Genomic DNA, 19,583 nt, shown 5'->3' on the forward strand with positions numbered 1-19,583 from the left:
CTCCGCCCACTGCGGCCCGCCCAGGGCCCGCCCGGGGCCGGCTCCGCAGCGGCGGCCGGAGCTGCAGCCGCCGCCCGCCCGCCGCAGCGCCGGCGCTGCCGCCGTGCCCGCCAGGGAAGATGGCGCCGTCCCACGTCCTCAAGTGTTGCCAGAAGGTGCTGGCCTGGGTGCCCGTGGCCTTCATCGCCCTGGTCGTGGCCTGGTCCTACTACGCCTACGTGGTGGAGCTGTGTGTGTGTGAGTGGAGCGCGAGGGTCGCGGCGCCGGGAGCTGCCGGGCGGGCGGGCAGGACCCTCCGCCGGCCGCCCCCTCCCCTGCGCCCCGGAGGGCTCGCTGCTCCCTGCGCCCCGGAGGGCTTTCGCTCGGGCGGCGGAGGAGACCCTGCCGCGGGCTCCCTCCCTCCGGCTGGGCTTACCTGTTGTCCGCCGCCCTCAGGTGCCTCATGGTGGCGGGGTCCCGGCCTGGGGCCGCCTGTGGAGACGCGAGGAGCGGATTCAGGGGAGAGGAGGAGGCCCGGGGTGCTTCATCTGGGGACAGGGACATCTCGAGAACTCAGCCCCTCGTGTCTCCTCGTGAGGAGTTTCCCCTCTATTTTACTGTTGTTCATCCATCTGATGTATCAAATAACTCCTTAAGGGTGTACAGGGGATTCCCCTTCCTCCTTTTCATTCAGAAGCCCGGTGCCATTGAAGCATTATGAGGCTGGAAACATTCAACTTAAGCGGGCTGGGGACAGGATTTAAGTCTTACGGGGTTTTGTCAGGCCGTATCCAGGCTTTCTGGACGAGGACTCGTCTTTATATAAATCTGACTTGCAGCCGATGTCAGTCAGCAATTTCCCCTTTGCTGTCTTCAGGAGGAAAGTTCTGTTCAGGAGAATATTGGCTTTCCCTGGGCAGGGTAAATGGAGGGGAACTGTGATGTGCAGTGTTCATCAGCATTGCTGAAACTTGGATAGGAAAACTAAGGAACGGGTTGCTGAGCATTTGGCGTGTTTAAGTAAGGAAGCTGAAATGGGGAAGAACCTCGAAAGTACTAAGAACTATTCTAAGCTACATATAGGTCTGTCTAATATCTGTAGGTCATGGCACTACTTCTTATTTGTGTAAAGTACATGCTTTGATATCCCTAGCTATAAAAGAAATGTTTGCATGTATTTTGTATCTGGGTAAACTGGTATAGACAGCCTTCCATTAGCAATAATCAGTTCATTTTTTTTTCTGTGATGACTTAGTATTTTGGATAACTTTTCTGTATGCTGATGTTATTTTACAGTCTTCTGTATTTGGAGATCTAGACCAGAACATGAACCACTGGCACAAATGTTATTTAAACTTTAGTAGAGACATAGCTGTAAAATAATGTTTGTTGAGGTACTACATGAAATGTTGACATGAGATAGTTGCAAATTAATCTGTGTATCCAAACTTGCCAAATTACTATTGTTCAGTTGTCTATGTGAATAAATAGGTTTTCTGGGAAATCATGCTTTAAACATTTGAAAACACATTTGGGTCATTCTACTGGAGGTCTGGGACATGGGTAGCTGTAACAGTAGTCCTGAAAGGGGCTGTGTGAGGTTATAGACTCACATTTTACAAGTTTTCTGTACCCACTGCAGTCTAATTAGTATGACAAAAGGCAGATTAGGGCTATTTTTAAACAAAGAACAAAAACTGAGGGATTAAGAGGCTTGCCTAGGGTCGAACAGGTGGTCTCTGCTTGAACTGGGAACAGAGCCTCAAGCTCTGAGTCCCAGCTTTGTGTCTTTGATCACAGAGTGGGTCAGGACTAGGTGCTGGTGAATGATTTGTCTATCATGATCATAGAGAAGCTGCAAAGAGCTCTTCTAAGTTTATTAAGGTTTCGTTTGTGTGAAAATTATTGAGAAGATTGGCTCCTGTTGGTGCAAAAGCTTCTGCATCTCTAAGTCTGGTTTCTAGAAGACTGGCACTTTTTGCTCTTAATGTCTGTGCATACAGGTTTTTAAGAAAAAGCGTCATTTAATAAGCAGAATATTTACTGATTTCTGTTGCTGTCACTGAATTTTTCAGTTGTCACTTGTCTAAATCATGCTTGATGACCAAGGATTTTATTTGTCATGTGAGTTTTTTCTGTTGTGAGTTTGGAGGTTTTTGGCTTTTGTTGTTTATTTTTAATCTGTTGAATTTTGTTTACACTCTCGAGAAAAAGTCATCTCACCAAGGGAGAGGAAAGAGATTTTGTGTTTGGGTCTTTTTGGCATTGTGGGTTTTTTCTTTTGCGTGTTTTCACTATGCGGTTGAGTTCAAACCAGGATTGAGAGGACTTAGAGCAAAATACAGGATTTTCTGTTTGTCTTGGCAGGTATGTTTTCTTTCTGCTGGTGCTCCCTGTGTTCTATTTGTTTTGGGAAGGACAGCACTGCATACTACGAAGAGGAGCAAGGATGTGCCTCCAGCACACAGCTAATGAATGAGGGCCACACTGGCCTTTGCTGATGCTCACATGGGGCGGGTGCAGAAGCAGGGCTTATGGCTTTGGTGAGAGGCTGATCTGTGCCTTGTAAAGGAAAGAGAGATGGAAGAAGGGAAGCTTTAGAAAGGAGGAGACACAATAGAAAAATTCGAGTAAATACTGGGTAAAAGAGAAACTGAAACCCCACAGACATCAGTGTTTTTTCAAAGTTTTTTCTAAAAAAAAATCAGTAACTGTTCAGATGTGATGCTAACAAGGAAAGAGGAAGAGGGAAAGCCTGTATTCTTCCAATTATTACTTCTTCCTGGTTTGGTTTTCTTTCCTTGTAGTCCTTGGTCATTTATTAAAGGTTGAACATATATTCAGTAGAATATATACATATATATATAGCATATCAAGTGGGAAGCCAGACTTAGTGTAGTATCATAAAGGAGATGGTAAAGTTGGGCTGCTTCTTTTGTCACCTCACCCTTTTCCTTTCAGTTTTGCTTCTCCGTGCTTTGTGGCCCCACGCTCCTCTGATGGGTGTCTGATGGACTCAGGCTTCTCTGTAATTCACTCCTAGTATGTATTTACTGGGTTATGCCTCTTCTGTAACCCTAAATTATATCACTTAAACACTGGCTGTGAACAATGGGGAGACTGGTGTGGATGAGATGAAAGGAGACTCATGAGCTTGTCTGTTGTTTTCCTCCCATGGGAACTGCCAGGATCATTCTGTCTCTCTGAAGATATTGGGCACTGGCTTGTTTAGACCACTATTGCTGTGTAGTTGTGATCCATCAAGTAAATTAGCTTTTAAGCTAATTGGAAAGGTGAAAACAGCCAAATGTAAGTTGAGGGAATGTCAGTGTAGTGTAAAAATTCAGTGAATATGTATAACGGAAGGAACTACAAAAGACTCAAGGCAGGTCTCAGGGGTCTTTTTTAAATGTTTTGAAATAGAAAACTAGATTATTTCTTCTTTTCACACATAACTTGCCCAGAGCTCTGTTTGCAAGAAAACACACCTAGCAATACATAAAGGATGTTGTGAAATAGCTTTTTGCTAGTTTGAAACCATTTCATGTGTTCCTTTGTGTTATCAAAACATGTTTTGCTTTTAACATTGCTTTTGTAAACAATGGCTATATTATGCTGCTGCTGAATTGGACTGATTGTGTTTGCTTACCACATCCCTCAGATGCTCAGAAAGAGTGAAGCGCTTCTTTCGTGGTTCGTTTTCATTTATGGCTGGCTTGGATCTTATTATCTATCACAAACATTTTTGTAGGTGGTGGGCTGTCATGCGGACTGGTTAGAGGGTGGTCACAAGACACTGTTATTCGACATGTAGTTTGTGGGTGAAGTCAGCTCATTTCTTATAGGCAACCCTTTTGCTAAAACACTTGACTTTTGTAGTGCAGCCTTGCACTGAGAAAAAGAGGAGTAAGTTAACTTTGGGTTGTCTGCAGCCCCTAACTAAGTGTTGTGACTGGTGGTATTAAAAAAAAACAAAACAAAAAAAAACAAACTAAAATTCCTGATCAGGTTAGTTTTTTATTTCTATACTGAAGACTAAATTTTCTCAAAATTGCAGTCCTGACTCTTCTCCTGAGCCAGGAATTTTCAGGACAATGGCTTTTTTATATATTTCGTAGGCTTGTGAGTGAATGAGTGTTTTCATGCCTCAGGGTCTGCAAAGTATGGAAAACTCTGATTTTGAAAGCTATGGGAGAAACTTTTTGTTTCTTTGCATAGCATCTAGTTGCAGAAGGTTTGCTTTTTTCTGATACAGTGTAATGTCTAGGGTGTCTAAAATCCTGGGAAATGAAGCAGTTTGTAATTTAGAATGCATAACTTTGTGTTAGTAATACAAATTATACTCCTTGCTGTTGCAGGAGACTGCAATGTCTCTTGTCAGTAGGGAGCTAAGCTCTGATTTCCCCAAAGCACGGCCCTTATGAGAAGCACATGGTTATCCCTCGTAACGCTCCCTATATGAAGAGTCTGTTGCACAAACAGAGAGAAGGTAATTCCATCTGCCTCCTCCAAAAGAAATTTCTACTGAAAATGCTAATGCAATATCTTGCAAGCAATGGCAAGGTGATACCACCAGCAGTTCTGATTTCAAACTACAGAAAAAGCTGAAGTATCAGCACTGAGGTACAATATTTGCATGTTAAACATGTAAAAGGCATTCCTGTAGGAAAAGAGAGTTACCTGTCAAGAAAAGGAAAGCAAATTAAACAGGCTAGATCATTAGTTAGTTAACTATATTTACATGCCTCTCGTGAATTTAAAAATACAGAAATTGAACCACTCTGCATACACTTAATTTTGTTGTAATCTCTCAGCATAAGCATGCATATAATCATTTTAAATGAGAACCTTTTATGTTATTATAAATAAGTAGAATTCCTGTTGAAGTGCTCAGACGGAATACAGATTATTGGAAAACTAAGTGCTCAGCTGAGGAGAAAGATCATCTTCTATGGTGCCTTGCACTAGTTTATAGGGACAGGTGGATATGTGTCTTTTATATGAAAATGCAATCTGCTCTCTTGGCAGTTCTCTAATGAAAAAATTGTTCCAAGTGCAACAGCCTGATTTCTTGAGGAGTTATCTTGTATCTGCTCTCTCTTCTGTCATCAGAAGGACTCCATCCCTCTTCTCCCTCCCAGCCCTCTATCTGCAGTGCCTGCCCCAGCCCCTGCATCCGCTAACCATTCTTGACAGCTCTGCAGCAGTTGGCATCTTTCCTTGATCCCTAATTACCATTTGGTCAAAAAGAAGTGTGGTGCAGTGACCAGTTTGGTGTTGCTTAGCTTGCTCAGGGGACTAGGCAGAAAATGAGCAGCTGAGCTCAGAGCAGCTCTCTGCCAACAGGGAGTTTGGGCTTGTCTCTTCTGTTGTCCAACAGCTTTGATAAAACTTAGTGGTCCCTACTCTGTGTGAGACCTACCCTGAGCCTCAGCCCCTGTCTGAAACTGGTCTGTGGGCAGGATGGTTTTGGAGTAGGGAAGAGAAGGGGCTTAAGGAAAGCAAGGAGCTGAGTAAGTGGCTGACCTAAAGCAGGAGCTCTTCCTGTGGTATTACTTTCTTGTAGCCATGATCACTCATTGCTGCAGTGCTTCCTGATTGCCTTCTAGATGTGGAGTATAAAGCTTTTCCCCTTGCTTTGAAAGGGCGTGGATAGCATGGGTATTTAATATTATGGAAAATAAATTCTCTCAAATTTTCCTCTGGTAACAGCAGTAGGAGATTTCTGTACGCCTCTAGACATTAGTGATCTAAATGTCACTTTCATTTTTAATCAGGGGTTTTATGTTCCTTCGTCACTTATGAGTCTCTGTTTTCCTACAAGATGCTATGGATAAAAGGACCAGAATTTCAAGCATATATGTTCAGTAGCCATTACTTTGAGGTCATTGACCCTCTATATACAGTGTATTTCTGGTTCTTCTGTCTGTTGAAATTTCAATAATTAAAACTTTGTTCTCTACTGACTTATATTTTTATGAGTTAATGTAATATTCTTTTCATAATCAAAGAATTTACAGTGTTAAAATATGGGTTTCAGAGCTGAGTTCTTGTATACCTGTGCTAGTTGAAATGCTTGGATGGCACTGGACCTGCTTTTACTCTTGGAACTTGATACTGTGATGGAAAATGGAAGCAAGATAGATTCTGTCTGCCTAAAATTGTGCCTGTAAATGCTGAGGGTTCACGCCGTTCGTTTTTCACCCATTCAGTGCATTGCTTTGTTAAACAGTGTCCTACAACTGTAAGAGTTTGTGCTGGTTTAACATGTACTTTTCTTACAAGTGTTACAAACTGTAGGTTCCTGAAACAGCTTTTATGGAGTTTTGATCTCAGTCATTAACTTCTACCAGCTGGTGCATAATCTTCCTGTAGTAGGATGAGTATCCATTTTTTTTTCTCATTAGAATGTATAAAATGTAGCAGAAACATTTGGGAAGTAAGTACAGACCACTTTTTTTTGTGTAAGCTGAATCTCCACCAAGGTGTGATTCAGGGATAAAAGAGATAATGATACTGCAAAAAATTCATTTGTTCTTTTAGCTGCTTCCCCAATATTTACCTCCTTCTGCTGTCACTAAACTGTTTTCTGTGGGATGTGCTTAACTCCTTCTGTCCCACATCAAGAAACAAACAAGCCAGATTTTCCCGACTTTTCTACTTTCCTTCCTCCCCACAATCTTCAGCGTAATACATAATCTTTGACCGTCTTCTCTTATCTGTGTTAGAAGTCAAGTTCCCCCCCTCTGCAGCAGTTCAAGCCGCTGCTTTTCCTTTTTTCTCAAAAGACCAAATGGCTCATCTGTTCCTTTTTCATCTTTTCTTCTGACTCTTGAAATTGTCTTGTGAGGTTGTCAAAGGCAAGCAGATCACAAGAGCAGCATGCTTTGCCTTTGCAGTTTCTGCAGCAGTCTCTCTGGTGCTGTAGGTGGTGTAGCATTGTCTTAAATGTGAAGCATGGAACCACTTCAATCATATGATCTACAGAGAGAGGGTTTCAAAGCAGCGTTCTTTTGTTTGTGGTATTTCACTCGTGCATCTCGATGTGTGTTTTTCTCCAGTGTGGGGGATTTTTATGCAGCTCTTGTGAAGTGCTAAGTGCAGAGAGAGCTGTTTGGGGTTTGGGGTTTTTTTTTTTTTTTTTTTTCCTTTTTTAAACCGTTTTGTGACCAAAAAAAATTAGAGCTTGAAGAAATTAATCTAGAATTATGCAAGATGCCAGTGCAGAGAGAATGAAACAATGTTTTGATTAAATATAAATAACCTTGAAAGAAACAGACTATATTTGTTTGAGGAGACCTAAACACATAGTTATTGTTTAAGCTGGTTTGTAGTTGTGTGTGGTGGACATAAAACTTGTGTCAAGTGCCTCATCTACTCCCTTGTCATGGGTGTGAATGCAGAGAACCTGTTACTGTATCATTCTTCATGACAAGTAGTCTTTGCTTTTAGCTTTGTCAAGTTTGGATTTAAAAAAAAGAGACAAAGGACGTGTATTTCCACATTTTGCTTTGTGATTGACAAAACGATTTCGCATGTTGGTTTGCGACCTGCAGATTTACCCGGAACATTGCAAAGGAGCCCAAAACTTGGAAGAGAGCTCTTGGAGCAGTTTGATTTCTGTTCTGTTTTGAAAAATCCTATGTGACTAACACTCAAGTGGGTTTTTTTGCAGTATCTGAAAAAGGATGCAAGGTATGCACAGGATTTTTGTGGGGCTGTTTTATGTATGTATATTTTTATCTATTTAATCTGCTGCTCCTTAGGTTTCATGTTGGGGGGTTTAAATAATTGTATTTTTTAAAAGTTTGGCTTCAGCTTTGTAACTGCTTACAGAGATATTATGGCTGTGTTCTGTGGTAGATACCTGCTGAGATGAAGCTAAAGCAGCAAGCGGTGCAGAGAGTAGGCTTGAACTTCTGTAATAATTAATAATTTAGACAAATCATAAATTTTGGCAATGGAAAGCTTAAAGACCATTGAGTACTAGGTTCAGTTCTGTTTTCTCTTTTGTGTGGCTATTTTCTGTTAACATCCTCAAAGTTTAAATATGCTGTGTTTCTCACTACTCCCCACACTTGCAGAACCCTATTGCCAAGTTAAGAGTGGAAGTGGGAATCTGTTTGTGAGCAGAAACAATGATCTGGGAGAGCTTTTAGGCACTTGCAGGGCCTCAGGAGCTGTGCTTCCATGCCTCAGGATTTGTGACAGTGCTCTCCTCTTGCTGCGTGCCTTCTCTGGAGTTTTTAGTCGAGCAGATGCACACCCTGCCCCCATCCCAAATGATGTCTTTGTGTATCCTCTCAGGAGACAACAGGTTTAAGGATCTGGGCCAACTCACAACTAGTTGTAGGTCTTTAGAAGCAACCACTCTCCTGATCTAACTTCCTTCAACTCACTGTGGTCGCTGACTTTTGTGTTAAAACAGCAGCAGTCGTTTCTTGGACATCACAAACACTAGTTCCCACCAGAGTGCCCCGCTCCGAGTACTTCACCTCCGACCAAGGATCTTCTTGCAACTGTGTTACTACGGTGGGCAATAGCCTAGCAAGGTGACAGAAGTTAATTCTCTCAGTAGGAACCATGCATGCATCAAGCCCTGCTTGTTTCTTGTTAGGCAGCCTGCCAGCCCTGCTATGTTATGTCCAGTGCTTTTCCCTAGGAACCCTAATGCATCTCTGAGGAGCAGTAGGCAGAACTGTTCTCCCCTTGGCACTCATTAAATTAGGATTTACAATATTTCAATTAACGTTCTTGGAGTCCTGACTTTATACTTTCCAAGAATATGTGATGAGCTGTCAGCAGGCAGGTGAGCTCTGGGGATTTTTTTTTAGTTTTATTTATTTGCTGGAAGCAATAGTTACTGAATGAGAGCTCCTGGATGATAGGCTCTGCTCTTTTGTATGCTTGCCTCTCTCTGTTAGCTCTGGACTACCATAAAATATTTAGTCTAGATGTTCTAGAGTATCCAAAACCCCCTTTGCAGTGGCTCGTACAGTCTTTGTGCTGTCACTTTTTCATATTCCTAAGCAATCTGGTAATTAAATGAGACCTGGTGCAACAAAATTGTGTCCTTCTGACCTTGGCCTCTATCCAAAACTTTCTGTCCTTTTATTACCAGTGGTTTTTTTCCTCTGCAGCACCCGGATATTTTTTTATGTTCCTGGGGAGTTGCTCTTATTTCTTCCTTTTTGCAAAGAAACTAGAGGATGTAGATTAGCTAGTCAAGCTCTGTCTTGGGATGTCTCAGTCTAACTAAGGTTTAATGTATGACATTTTGTTTTATGAAAAGAACAAGCAGCAAAGTCTCCAGCATCAAAAGATGGCAGCATTTATTATCAATCAACTTGATAAGGCGTATATGAACTGATTCCCTAAATCACCATGAGAAGTCTTTGAACCTTTGTTTATTCCATAAATAGTTTTATAGTTTAAAAAATACTAAATATTTATTAGTGTCTACAAGTCCAGTTTGTTGAAGATAAGAGTTCCCCATCACTACTCTCCAACAACTAATATACTTGTTTTAAAATGACATGTTTTTCAATATAAAACTTCCTTAAAGGGCTGAGTCCAGGAGCTTGATAGCTAGTAATATCTTGATAGGAATCCATGTAGATTCCATTACTGGCTGCTCTGCTGTCAATGTACTGCTGGCTGAAAATTAGCTCTTATCATAGGCAGTTCTATATTTAACCCCAGGTGACAAATACCAGTCAAACCTGACCAACATTGCAAACTTAAAGCTTCACTTAGGGAATCTAGTGACATAATACATGAGAGGAGGTCAGTCTGATGGGCAGTTTGATTTCTTCCATTACTCAGTGAACCTGGTGACAGCAAAATCCTCCTCTCAGAAAACAGAGTGCCTAATACTTTGTAAGGAGATTTACACTGAGATCTTTATCCACAGAGTTTTGCAAGGAGATTTTATCCTCACATTTCAGGGAACACTTGTTGCAAGCTGGGCCAGTAAGTAAGCACAGAAACTGATTTTGGAAGAGTCTGAAGCTAAACATGAAAAAGGTGCCTGATTAGCAAAGCATTCTCACTGCTGAGTAAGGGTTCAGGTCTGCAGGTCACAGCAGCTGTGACTGGAATTTTTGTTCTCCATGAACTGGCTCCTCTGCTCTCCTGCCAGCTGTGTGGAATGGATAGATAAATGATTATTTTCATTTGTCTGATGTAGAAGCAAATGGATTTACTAGTAATGTCCTCAGCCATAAGGCAGTCAGCTTTATGTGACCTTTATATTCAAGGCAGGTATTGACTGGCATTCAAAAACTGCACATTGGTGTTCTTTTTATCAAAAAGAATTGGTAAATTGTTAGTTACTTGAAAAATACTGTTATGAAAATGTATGTTGGTTAGGTGGAGTTTTAGCTTGCTTTGGTTTTTACTTTAAATATACTGACAGTTCCTGGCATTACCTGCAGAACACCCGACCTTGTACAGGATGTGTTTACGACAGCTCTGTACAGCAGTGTTTGTCAACACCAGCTGATTATCCTGTTCGTCACTCCTCTCTCTTGCAAGTGTCCTGGTAGCGTCAGCTACAGAACTGCTACAGTTATTCCTAACACAAAAAGCATTTTCACATGTGTAGATACTGGAGTGTAGTGTTACTGTAAGCTTGATCTGGCCAGCCTGAGGATAAATACCTTTCCTTCAAATGTAAATGTAATTAATTAGTGGTGTGGACATTAGCTAGCTCCACTCTCCACTCAGATGCTTCTGAGTTTCCATGCCTTTCTGACAATTCTGCTTTTTCCTATTTGCTGATGTGCCAGAGAGAGCACAGCTCACTGGCTGATGCAAGTAAGAGCTCTCTTTGTCTTTTGAGAATAAACCAGGCTTTCTTTTGGCTCTGTCTGATAGCTTAAAGACAATATTGGAAGCAAATTATGCATAGCACTTCCATCCTACTGAGCAATAAAGCTGTTACTGTTATGATAAAGCAGAATTTTTGGTAAAAAATTGAATGAAGTCCAGTAATATGAGTAACCAGCTGAAGAAAGTATGTATACGTAATTCTAGGGTTTAAAACCCATCAAAATACAAATAGAATGAGCAGTGTCAATAGTGATTAAATAGCCGAAGAAAACCAAGTTACATCAGGGACATTTTGAGCAATTATGGTAAATTGAAAGTGAGTAGTGCTTCTTGAGGAATGGGGCTTTTCAGGGATGGCAGACCAGGAGCATTGCTGGAGCTGAATGCTAACTTCATATTTAGAAAAATCCTTTAGTTATCTGGGCTGATACATCTCTTAATACACAGTAGTTGGTGCCGACACAAGTGTGGGACTGAGGTTAAGACCTAGCCACACTTCCTTCTGCATGCTGACCACGTGTGAGTCTTGGTTTTGAAATAATTTTAAAAGTGCAGGCACTCTTGTTGAGAAGACCATTGGGAGACCTTTGGTATCATTTTCAAGAATATTTTTTAGATGCAGAGGTAAGGAGACATCTGTAGGATTTTGTGGGTTCCAGAAGCTGCCTTTGTAGCTATGTTTTTGAACTATGTAAGTGGTAGCACAGAATTTACTGTTCCCACAATACATGGCAGAAATCTTCCCAGTTGTCATAGCTAAATTCATTACTAAATGTAACTCAGTACCCAAGAAGTAGCTTGCATTGCTTATGCTAATTTCTGCTGTAGACTGGTTGTATTTATGCATGTACTCTCTGTACTGAGGCTGAAAAGACCTTGGTTAAATAAAAAGTTGCTTTATTATTGTGATAGGAGAGTATTTAATGGGCAGCAAGCCTCCAGCTGCTCTCAATTACTTGTTCTAGTGAAAGAATCATGTTCATATTGTTTAAACCATAAAACAAATCATAATGATAGCTGGTAACAAGTAACAGAAACATTCTGCTGTGCAGCTTGAACTGCCTTGAATTCATTTTGCCTGTCACTGTGATAATGCTTCTCTGAATCCTGTACCAATGGGCATGGCAATCATGAGTATTGGAAATGTGGTCATAAAACAGAGCATCCCCCTTTATACCCAATTCTCTTCCCTGGCTGGATTTTCCTCCTCCTCTTTTCTCCCACCCCAGATTTCTCACACATACACACTACCTGCAGTGCCTTTGAAGGCATCATCTTGTGATCATTTGAAGTCACAAGGCAGCTCTCTCAGTGCTCCTGCTGAGCACAGAATGTGTGAGGAGTTTGGGCTCTGGCTCGTGCTTTAAGGCATCGGTGGCGCTGAGAGCATTTTTTTCCCCTTTCATGACTGTGTATGACCCGGGACAGTGAGAGGCCACTCACTGCCATCCCCCCTTCACCCCTGCAATGCCCTGCTGTTTGTCATGCAAACTTCCAGAGAAGTAGCTACCAACTTCATTGGTAGCTCGAGTGCGAGCTCTCACTTTTGCTGTTTGTCTGCCATGAGGCAGTGGATCGATGGTGAAGAGGGGTAACTTTATACACTCTTGCAGCAAGAGTTGGCCACCACAGGCCACACCTCTGAGACAGGCATCGTGTCAGACCTGGCTGATGGTGCAGCCATGCTGCAGACCAGCCCCAGGCAGTGCTGCTGCTGAGGCACATGGTGTGGCAATGTGACCCTTCATGCTGGCTCAGCACAAAGGCCTGTGGAGCCACATCTGCAGCACCATTCTATAAAATGTTGCTTTCTGAATCCCCTGGCAATGCACTGTGAGCGGAGAAACCTGTGTCCTATTCCTGAATATCCGAAGTTGAAACACATCAGACTAGTACCATATGAAGATAATACAATTCTAAGTTCATATGGCTCAAAATTCTGCAAAGAACATTCATGGTGGTAATTGAGTGTGTGATTCCTGGAATCCCATAGCTTTTTAGCAGGGACCTGGCAGGATCTTCCTGCTTTGGCTTTTGGCTACATGATGCTGTCAGCTTAGTCATCGTGAATCATTTCTCTAGAACAGCTCCCAGCTGTTAAGGGAGGAGAGCACCTAGTGAGTGCCTGCCAGTTGGGAAATAAGAAATATCTCAGTGTGGGAAGGTCACAGAATTAAGGCTTTTAGAGAGCGGTGGAGAAGTGCTAAGGTCTTCATGTTCTGTTGCTGCCCTGTAACAAAAGCCAAATGAGTATTTGCTCACCGAAATTTACTCATTGTCCTGCTTATATCAGTAAAGAGTTTCTGTCAGCCTCTTGCGACTGATTAATGTCTGCTTTTGCAAATGGAAATTATGTTACCATAAATCTAAGCTACACTTTCAATAAAACGCCATTTTCTGAACAAATTGAACAGTGAGATTGTTAGTGGTGCTTGCATTTGCAGACAGGGCAGTGCCTGTAGGGGGTTTCTGTTGCATTTCAGTACTGGTAACTTCTGGAAATAGGAGTGTGTGTGTGTGTATGTATAGATATGTATCTATGTATGTATATATTTATGTTTGTTTATTTATTTGTTTATTTGTGCCCTTTTCATGAAAAGCTGAGAAGTTAAGGCTGTGTTGCTGGTGAAGGGATGCAACTACACTTTTATCACTCCTTCTTCCCACTCTTAAGGAATGTCAGCCAAAATGTGAATGTTACTTTGAAATTTGTGGAATAGCTGGAATAACCGAAGTATGACACCTGCTAAGAGCCATCGTGGGTGTGGGTGGGGAAATAAGCATAGCACTTCAGTAACAAGATCAGTTCTTGTCCTTTGCTATACTTCTATATTAGTTGGAGTTGAATTTCTTCCTCTGCAAGAAGCATATCTAGCTATGGTTGGAACATGCCTTTTAGGGGAGTAGGAAGATGTGACTGGGGAGGGGGGAGTTTATTCCAAGCCTGAAGATAAATGTCTTTTAGCATGCCTCTTGCAAGGTCTTGGGAGATCATAGCACCTCCTTGCCTCAGAATAGAGAGATTTGGTTTTTTCCTATTACGCAGTAAGTTGGAAGATGCTTGAACACGTCATAGCAGCCCTAAAAATTAGCCTGAAACTAAAAGCAAACCAGCTCCCTAACATATTTTTCTTTTAGAGATGAGATATTCTGAGATTGTTTCCTTGAAACAACTTTAAAAATGCTCCAAAGCTTGCTGAAGTTGACATTTCTATCACTTCACACTCCAAGAGGAATGCTTCCAACAAGTGACATTTTCCCCCAGTTTCATTTGTTACACAGCTAATGATGTCCCTGTGTCTCCAGGATTGTTTCCTGTGATAAAACTGTGGGCTCCTGCCTCTTTCATTCTTGTGACATAGGTGAGGTGAAAGATAACAGACAACAATGTGAGGAAGAGTATCTAGGAAAGTGTAACCAACAGCTGGGGTCGTAAAGGAAAGAGTGTCTTTGTTGTCAGGGTTGATGCTATTTGTCTAAATCAAAACTAAACTACTTTTTCCTCTGTGAAAGTCAAATGTGCAATTTGGGCTTGTCCCCTAAGTGGACAGAGTTATAAAGTACATTTGAATCTAGCCTAATATAGGCTGTATGGTGTATTTTAGAGGTAATCTGTAGAAAGGGATTCCACGTACTTCAAATTGTGTGCTTCATCTTGGAGGGACCCCAGAATGTTGGGAGGTCCAGTGTGTAAGCTGTTCAATGGACCAGCGACAGTGTGTTGCACCTGTGTGTTTCTGGGCAAGGTGCAGCAGCATGAAGTTCAGTGTAAGCCTGTCTGCCTCTATTTACAGACAGGTTTGCTACACTCCTTCCTTGGACTGATTTTGGAAAACCAGAGGTAGCCAAGATAAAGCTCTGCACTGCAGTCAGACAAACAGGGCTTGTTCACTCTGTTCAACTCCCCTGGTGCTGTAGCACTGAGAGGCTGAAAATTCTGAGGCCATAGTGAAAACTCTGTGTGCCCGAGCATGCAAATGCCTCCTTCTGAGCTCTTTGCATTGAAGTAAACTGCAGCTTTTACTATATGATAATGTTTTATCCTTCCCTGGCAATATTTTTCTAGAACTTCATAAGTCTTCTCACAAACCAGGAACTTAATATTAAGAAACAAATCCAAAAAATATTTTTCCTTTTGTAGCTGACCAGTAGACTGATATGGAAATATATTTTAAAATCCTTAAAAGAGCAGCTGTTTTACACCACTTATGTATCTGAATCATGAACAGTTTGTGTTGATTGCAGTGCTTAGGGCACTAACTTTTGCTGATGCATCTATCTAGTGTATAGTGCTGTTGCATCCTGAGGTTAACATTTAAATCATAAGCAATGTTTATTTTGTTTAACGAAAATCAATAAGCAAAAAGGCAGTGCTGCCTTGGGATTTTTCCCCAAACAAGAGACCATATTTCAAGAATGTTTGAAATGAAAATGGCACTAATTTAGGAGAAGCTGGCAGCCATCAAAACATCACAAGCAGTAGAGGAGAAAAGTGATATGGAGCAAACTTGTAACTACAGGCCAGGGATGGGGCCCATAATGGCAATGTCATTTTCTGTGAGGTTTTTTCCCCCAATGTAGAGTTCAAAAGCAAGAATTGATTTATTGATGCTACAAAGCTTCTTGTTAGATGGCCGGCCTAGCAAATACTTAAAAAGTCATTTTTACATAAAGATTGACTATTAACTTATGTGAAGAAAGGCTTTGCTTTGTAGTATAAAGATCCTGTAAAACTGTACATGTGCCATCTGCTGAGTAGATTTGGACTAGTGCAGTTGCTGTTCATTTAATCCACCTGACAGTGGGCATTAGAACTGTGAAAAGGATAGAAACAGTAACATTAACTTGCATGAGCCTCTGAGACAGAAGAGGACAGGACATCTTTTATTTCATCTGAGGGTGTTAAGACAGGATGAAAGTCATAAGCATTTCCATGTTGGCTTTTACCTCAAACTGCAGGAGTTTCTCAAATTAAAATTGTTCTACACAGTCTAATAACTGCATTCTAACCTAAGGGACCTATGTATGAAAGCGAAATTATCTTCCTGGTGCTGTGAAGCTTAAGTAATTTTTGAAGGTTATTTAGGAATCTTTTTGATGAAGTCCCACGTGTGATAAAATATTGTCTTTTTTTTGCCTTGTTTTTGCATGCAAAACCTGTTCATTATTTTGAGTCCTCAGATTTGGCTCACAGCTTTGTTTTGTGCTGAGAGCAGAAATTAGGCTACAGATTAAGGAGTACTTTAATGACAATTACATCCAGACATCCTGAAGTTTTATAGATAACTATGTTCTCCCACCCCCAACAGAGGATAATTAAGAACTTTTTTATATTTCTTGTCCAAGGAAATATATGTGTATAAATGAATGTGTGCAAAGGTGTTTACTTAAGATATGAGGAGCCAAAGGCAAAGCTAAATCTAGAATACTTTTAGTATTTTTTAAAGTTAAACATACTTTGCAAGCTTATTTTACTTCTCATTTTTAAAATAAGTTTTTTCTTCTCCTTGCGTTGTTGAAAACATTTTAACTGGAGAAATAACACATTAGTAAATTTTTAAGCAAAAACTCTCGCAGGATTTGCTTTAAAAATAAGTTGACTTCTGAAGTGTGCACTGGATTTCCAGGCAGAAACATGGGAGCAGGCTGTGCAAGTATGCATAACTAATGTGAAATGAAGCTGTTCTTTAGGACTGACCTCCTTGAGTTTGAAGGCAGCATTGTTCTATCCCAAATGGTAATTTCTTCCTCCTTTAAGTGGAAGGAATCAGAGCCTTTTTCATTAACTTTGCAGAGGCTTCTGTGTACAGACAGAGGGTGGATAATTAATGGAAAGGGATGGGGGGCAAGAAAGAAGGAAAAAACCCTAAAACATATCTGAACAAAAAGAGGTCATCTATACATTGAAGTATCATCTCATAGTGCCTCTTGTTGCCCATGAAAACAGGCACAGGTGCATAGTGTGGTTGTAGACCCTTTCCCTGTAGATATCTACAGGTAAGTGACAAATGCCACCTCTGTAACAAAGCTGCCCTTCAGAAGGAAATCTACAATGCACACTCAGGCCCTGCAGATTTAGCAGTCTAATGTGCATCTGGAAAAAGCTCTTTGGAATTGTTGCACAGATTAATGACAGTAGAACTGTCAGAGCTGGGAGAGAGGAAGCAGTGTGTAGTGAGCTAAACTGCAGGAGGCACAGTGTGCCCTCTTAAGATTTTGCTGGTGACCAGAAGCTTAAATTTACTGTGTAAGATGGAATCAGGATGGATTCCCTTCCTCACTGAGTTTCAGTCATTCAATGTCCAAGGAAGAAATCCAGCAAGGGAAGTTATATGAACACAGCAACCAACAAGTACAGCAGCTTTCTCTTCAGCATCATCCCTGAACCGATAAACTGAGTGTGAAGGTTTTGGAGAAGCCTGAGGGCAGGAAGATGTACTAATCAGGCAGTGTACAAGGTAGATCTGAACAATGGAATTTGCTGTTGTCATAAAAGGAGATGAGGCTATAGGAGATAAGGACGTGGAGAGATTTTAACTATGCGTGAAGAATTCAGGTCAGGGGGGAAAAAAGCAAATAATAGTATGTAACAGGAAGAGACAAGTGGAGAGGGGAGGGAAATTTAAGGAAGAAGGTTATGTGTAACCGTTTCACAGGGATTTCTGTAAGGACTTCTAATTTTGTTTTCTGCTTTCCCATGGTACACCTGTTAGCCTAGCTGTTGACTCAGAAAAATGAGTTAGGTGCAGCATATAGGAAGGGAAATATGCATAAATTCTGTCTAATTATTGTCTTTGGAATGTGCTTTGCTTCATTAGCCTGGTGAGCTGCATCCATTCAGCTCTTCCAGTACTCACCAAGCATCAAGGGCTGGCAGGAGGAGTATTGACTCTTGTTTTACCCCAGTATTGGGTGGGGAGGCTCTGCTAACACCTGAAATATGCTTTGAAACAAGTCAACAACCTTGTATATCTCACTTTTAGCTAATTATTTAATTCTGTACAAATTTACCTAACTTTTTTTTTTTTTTTCTCTTCCAGTTACTATTTCTTCAACTGCCGAAAAAGGTAATTTTTTAAAGTTTTTATGAAGATGTGAATAGCTGCTTTGCATGCAAATCCTAAGGGACGTGGAGTTTAAATGTACTCTTTAATGTGTGAGCTCTGTGTGGTGAGTAGGTTAGTGCTAAGAAACAAGGTAAATATTGTTTTGTTTCTAATACCATAAACTTGGGATGATGACAAGACCTGTGACTAATCCAAGTAATGCAACTTATGATTTAAGTTTGCATTTATTTTTAAATGGGTACCTACTAAGAACAGAAAAAGAAGACAGAAGGAACTGCAGCACATCCACAATTCCATTTTCTGTTTAGGCCTGTGACCTGAAAGATTTCTGGAAGAGGATGAATTGTTGTTGTACTGCTTAATATTTTCCAAAAAGCCCACCAAATTCCTCAGAACTCCATTCTTAAGGAGTAGTTAGAATTGTGCAAAACACAACCATTTCAAAAATGGCTACACATTATAATTTTAAATTTCCAGGTCAGGTGTTTGAGGCTTTATTTTGAGAAATTTTAATCTTCATATTGGTTTTAGCAAGTATAAGCCACAGTGGGTAGTAGTACACAGTGATAGAGTTAAAAACCAACCAAAAAAAAATTCTAGCGTATTGTTGCTGGGATATTTGTTTGGGAGTTTATTCCAGTTTATGGGGGAGCATGAGTGGTAGATTAAGCACAGATTTGCACTTTTAATTATCCACAGAGGGTTGTTTCAGACTGGTAAAAGCTCTCATCTCTTAAATATTTTGCAAAAGAGCACAGAACTGGAAGCTAATCTAGCAGTTTTCTTCCTGGTGAATGTCTACCAGAACATTGTAAAAAGAAGGAATCTTGATGGAATTTGTTGTTTTTTAATTTCTAATGGAGAGCTGAAAGAGTAGGAAAATCTTCAAAATAAACTGTAAGCCATTCAAGGTGTGAGTTTGTGTTACACTGGATTTTTTCATCCCATTTTACAGCTGGGCTTTACCTTGACTTCACAAAATTCTGCAAGTTGCTGCTGTACTTACTGTTGACCTGTACATTAATAATAATAAGTTTTACTTTAATAAAATAATAAGTTTTACTTTCCAATTTCTTCTGGAAAAGCAAGAGTCATGTATCAGTTAAGGAAGTCTGGCAGAGCAATGTTTGTGTCACACAGTCAGATCTCTATTTCAAATGCAGTGCCTATCTGACTGGAACAGGTTCTTCTAAATCTACCAGAGAAGGGAAGATGTGAGATTAATTAATGAGAGTGACAGTATCACTGGAACCTGTTAGGCTCTTAATAGCTGTCACCTGCATGCTGCTTGCACCTCCCATTCTGAATCATGTCATAGGCATGAATTTATCAACTATGAAAGTTGATTTTAAAATGACATGTGAAGTCTCTTTTCATTTGAAAAGAAAGCTGGCATAAGTTTTCTAAAGTTCTTATAAGCCAGCTCATGGTAACCAGAAATCACCATCAGAAGAGTTGAAGGACCAAAGTACCAGAAACATTACTATGTAAATCAATAATGTGCATCTTAGCAAGTGTGTTTTGCTCCATATTTCAGTGCAATAAGTAGTGCAGAAAAATTATTTGAATGTAATGGCAGCTTTTGATTAAATTAGTGGTGATTTCTTCACTCCGTTAAGGCTCATTTTTTCTTTGTAATTTTATATTCTTGTCTAGTTTTATATCCATCAGGATAGAGAAATAAAGTCAACTCTGAATCTCTAT

General features: G+C 40.7%; 1 protein-coding gene across 4 annotated transcripts in view; it reads left to right on the top strand.

The window, feature by feature from the left end:
* The window catches only part of ZDHHC20 (zDHHC palmitoyltransferase 20), a 49,202-nt gene continuing 29,619 nt past the window's right edge, over positions 1 to 19,583 (top strand). Inside the window, exons 1-2 of one of the 4 annotated variants that reach the window (XM_072930813.1) lie at positions 1 to 237; positions 17,853 to 17,879. In XM_072930813.1, the coding sequence (XP_072786914.1) occupies positions 120 to 237; positions 17,853 to 17,879 (145 nt within the window). In that variant the 5' untranslated portion in view covers positions 1 to 119. The remainder of the gene's footprint in view (positions 238 to 17,852; positions 17,880 to 19,583) is intronic. The other 3 variants (XM_072930805.1, XM_030275383.4, XM_004175050.6) reach the window with 3 other exon arrangements.

This window comes from Taeniopygia guttata, chromosome 1 (genome assembly GCF_048771995.1).
Source record: "Taeniopygia guttata chromosome 1, bTaeGut7.mat, whole genome shotgun sequence".
NCBI lineage: Eukaryota > Metazoa > Chordata > Aves > Passeriformes > Estrildidae > Taeniopygia > Taeniopygia guttata.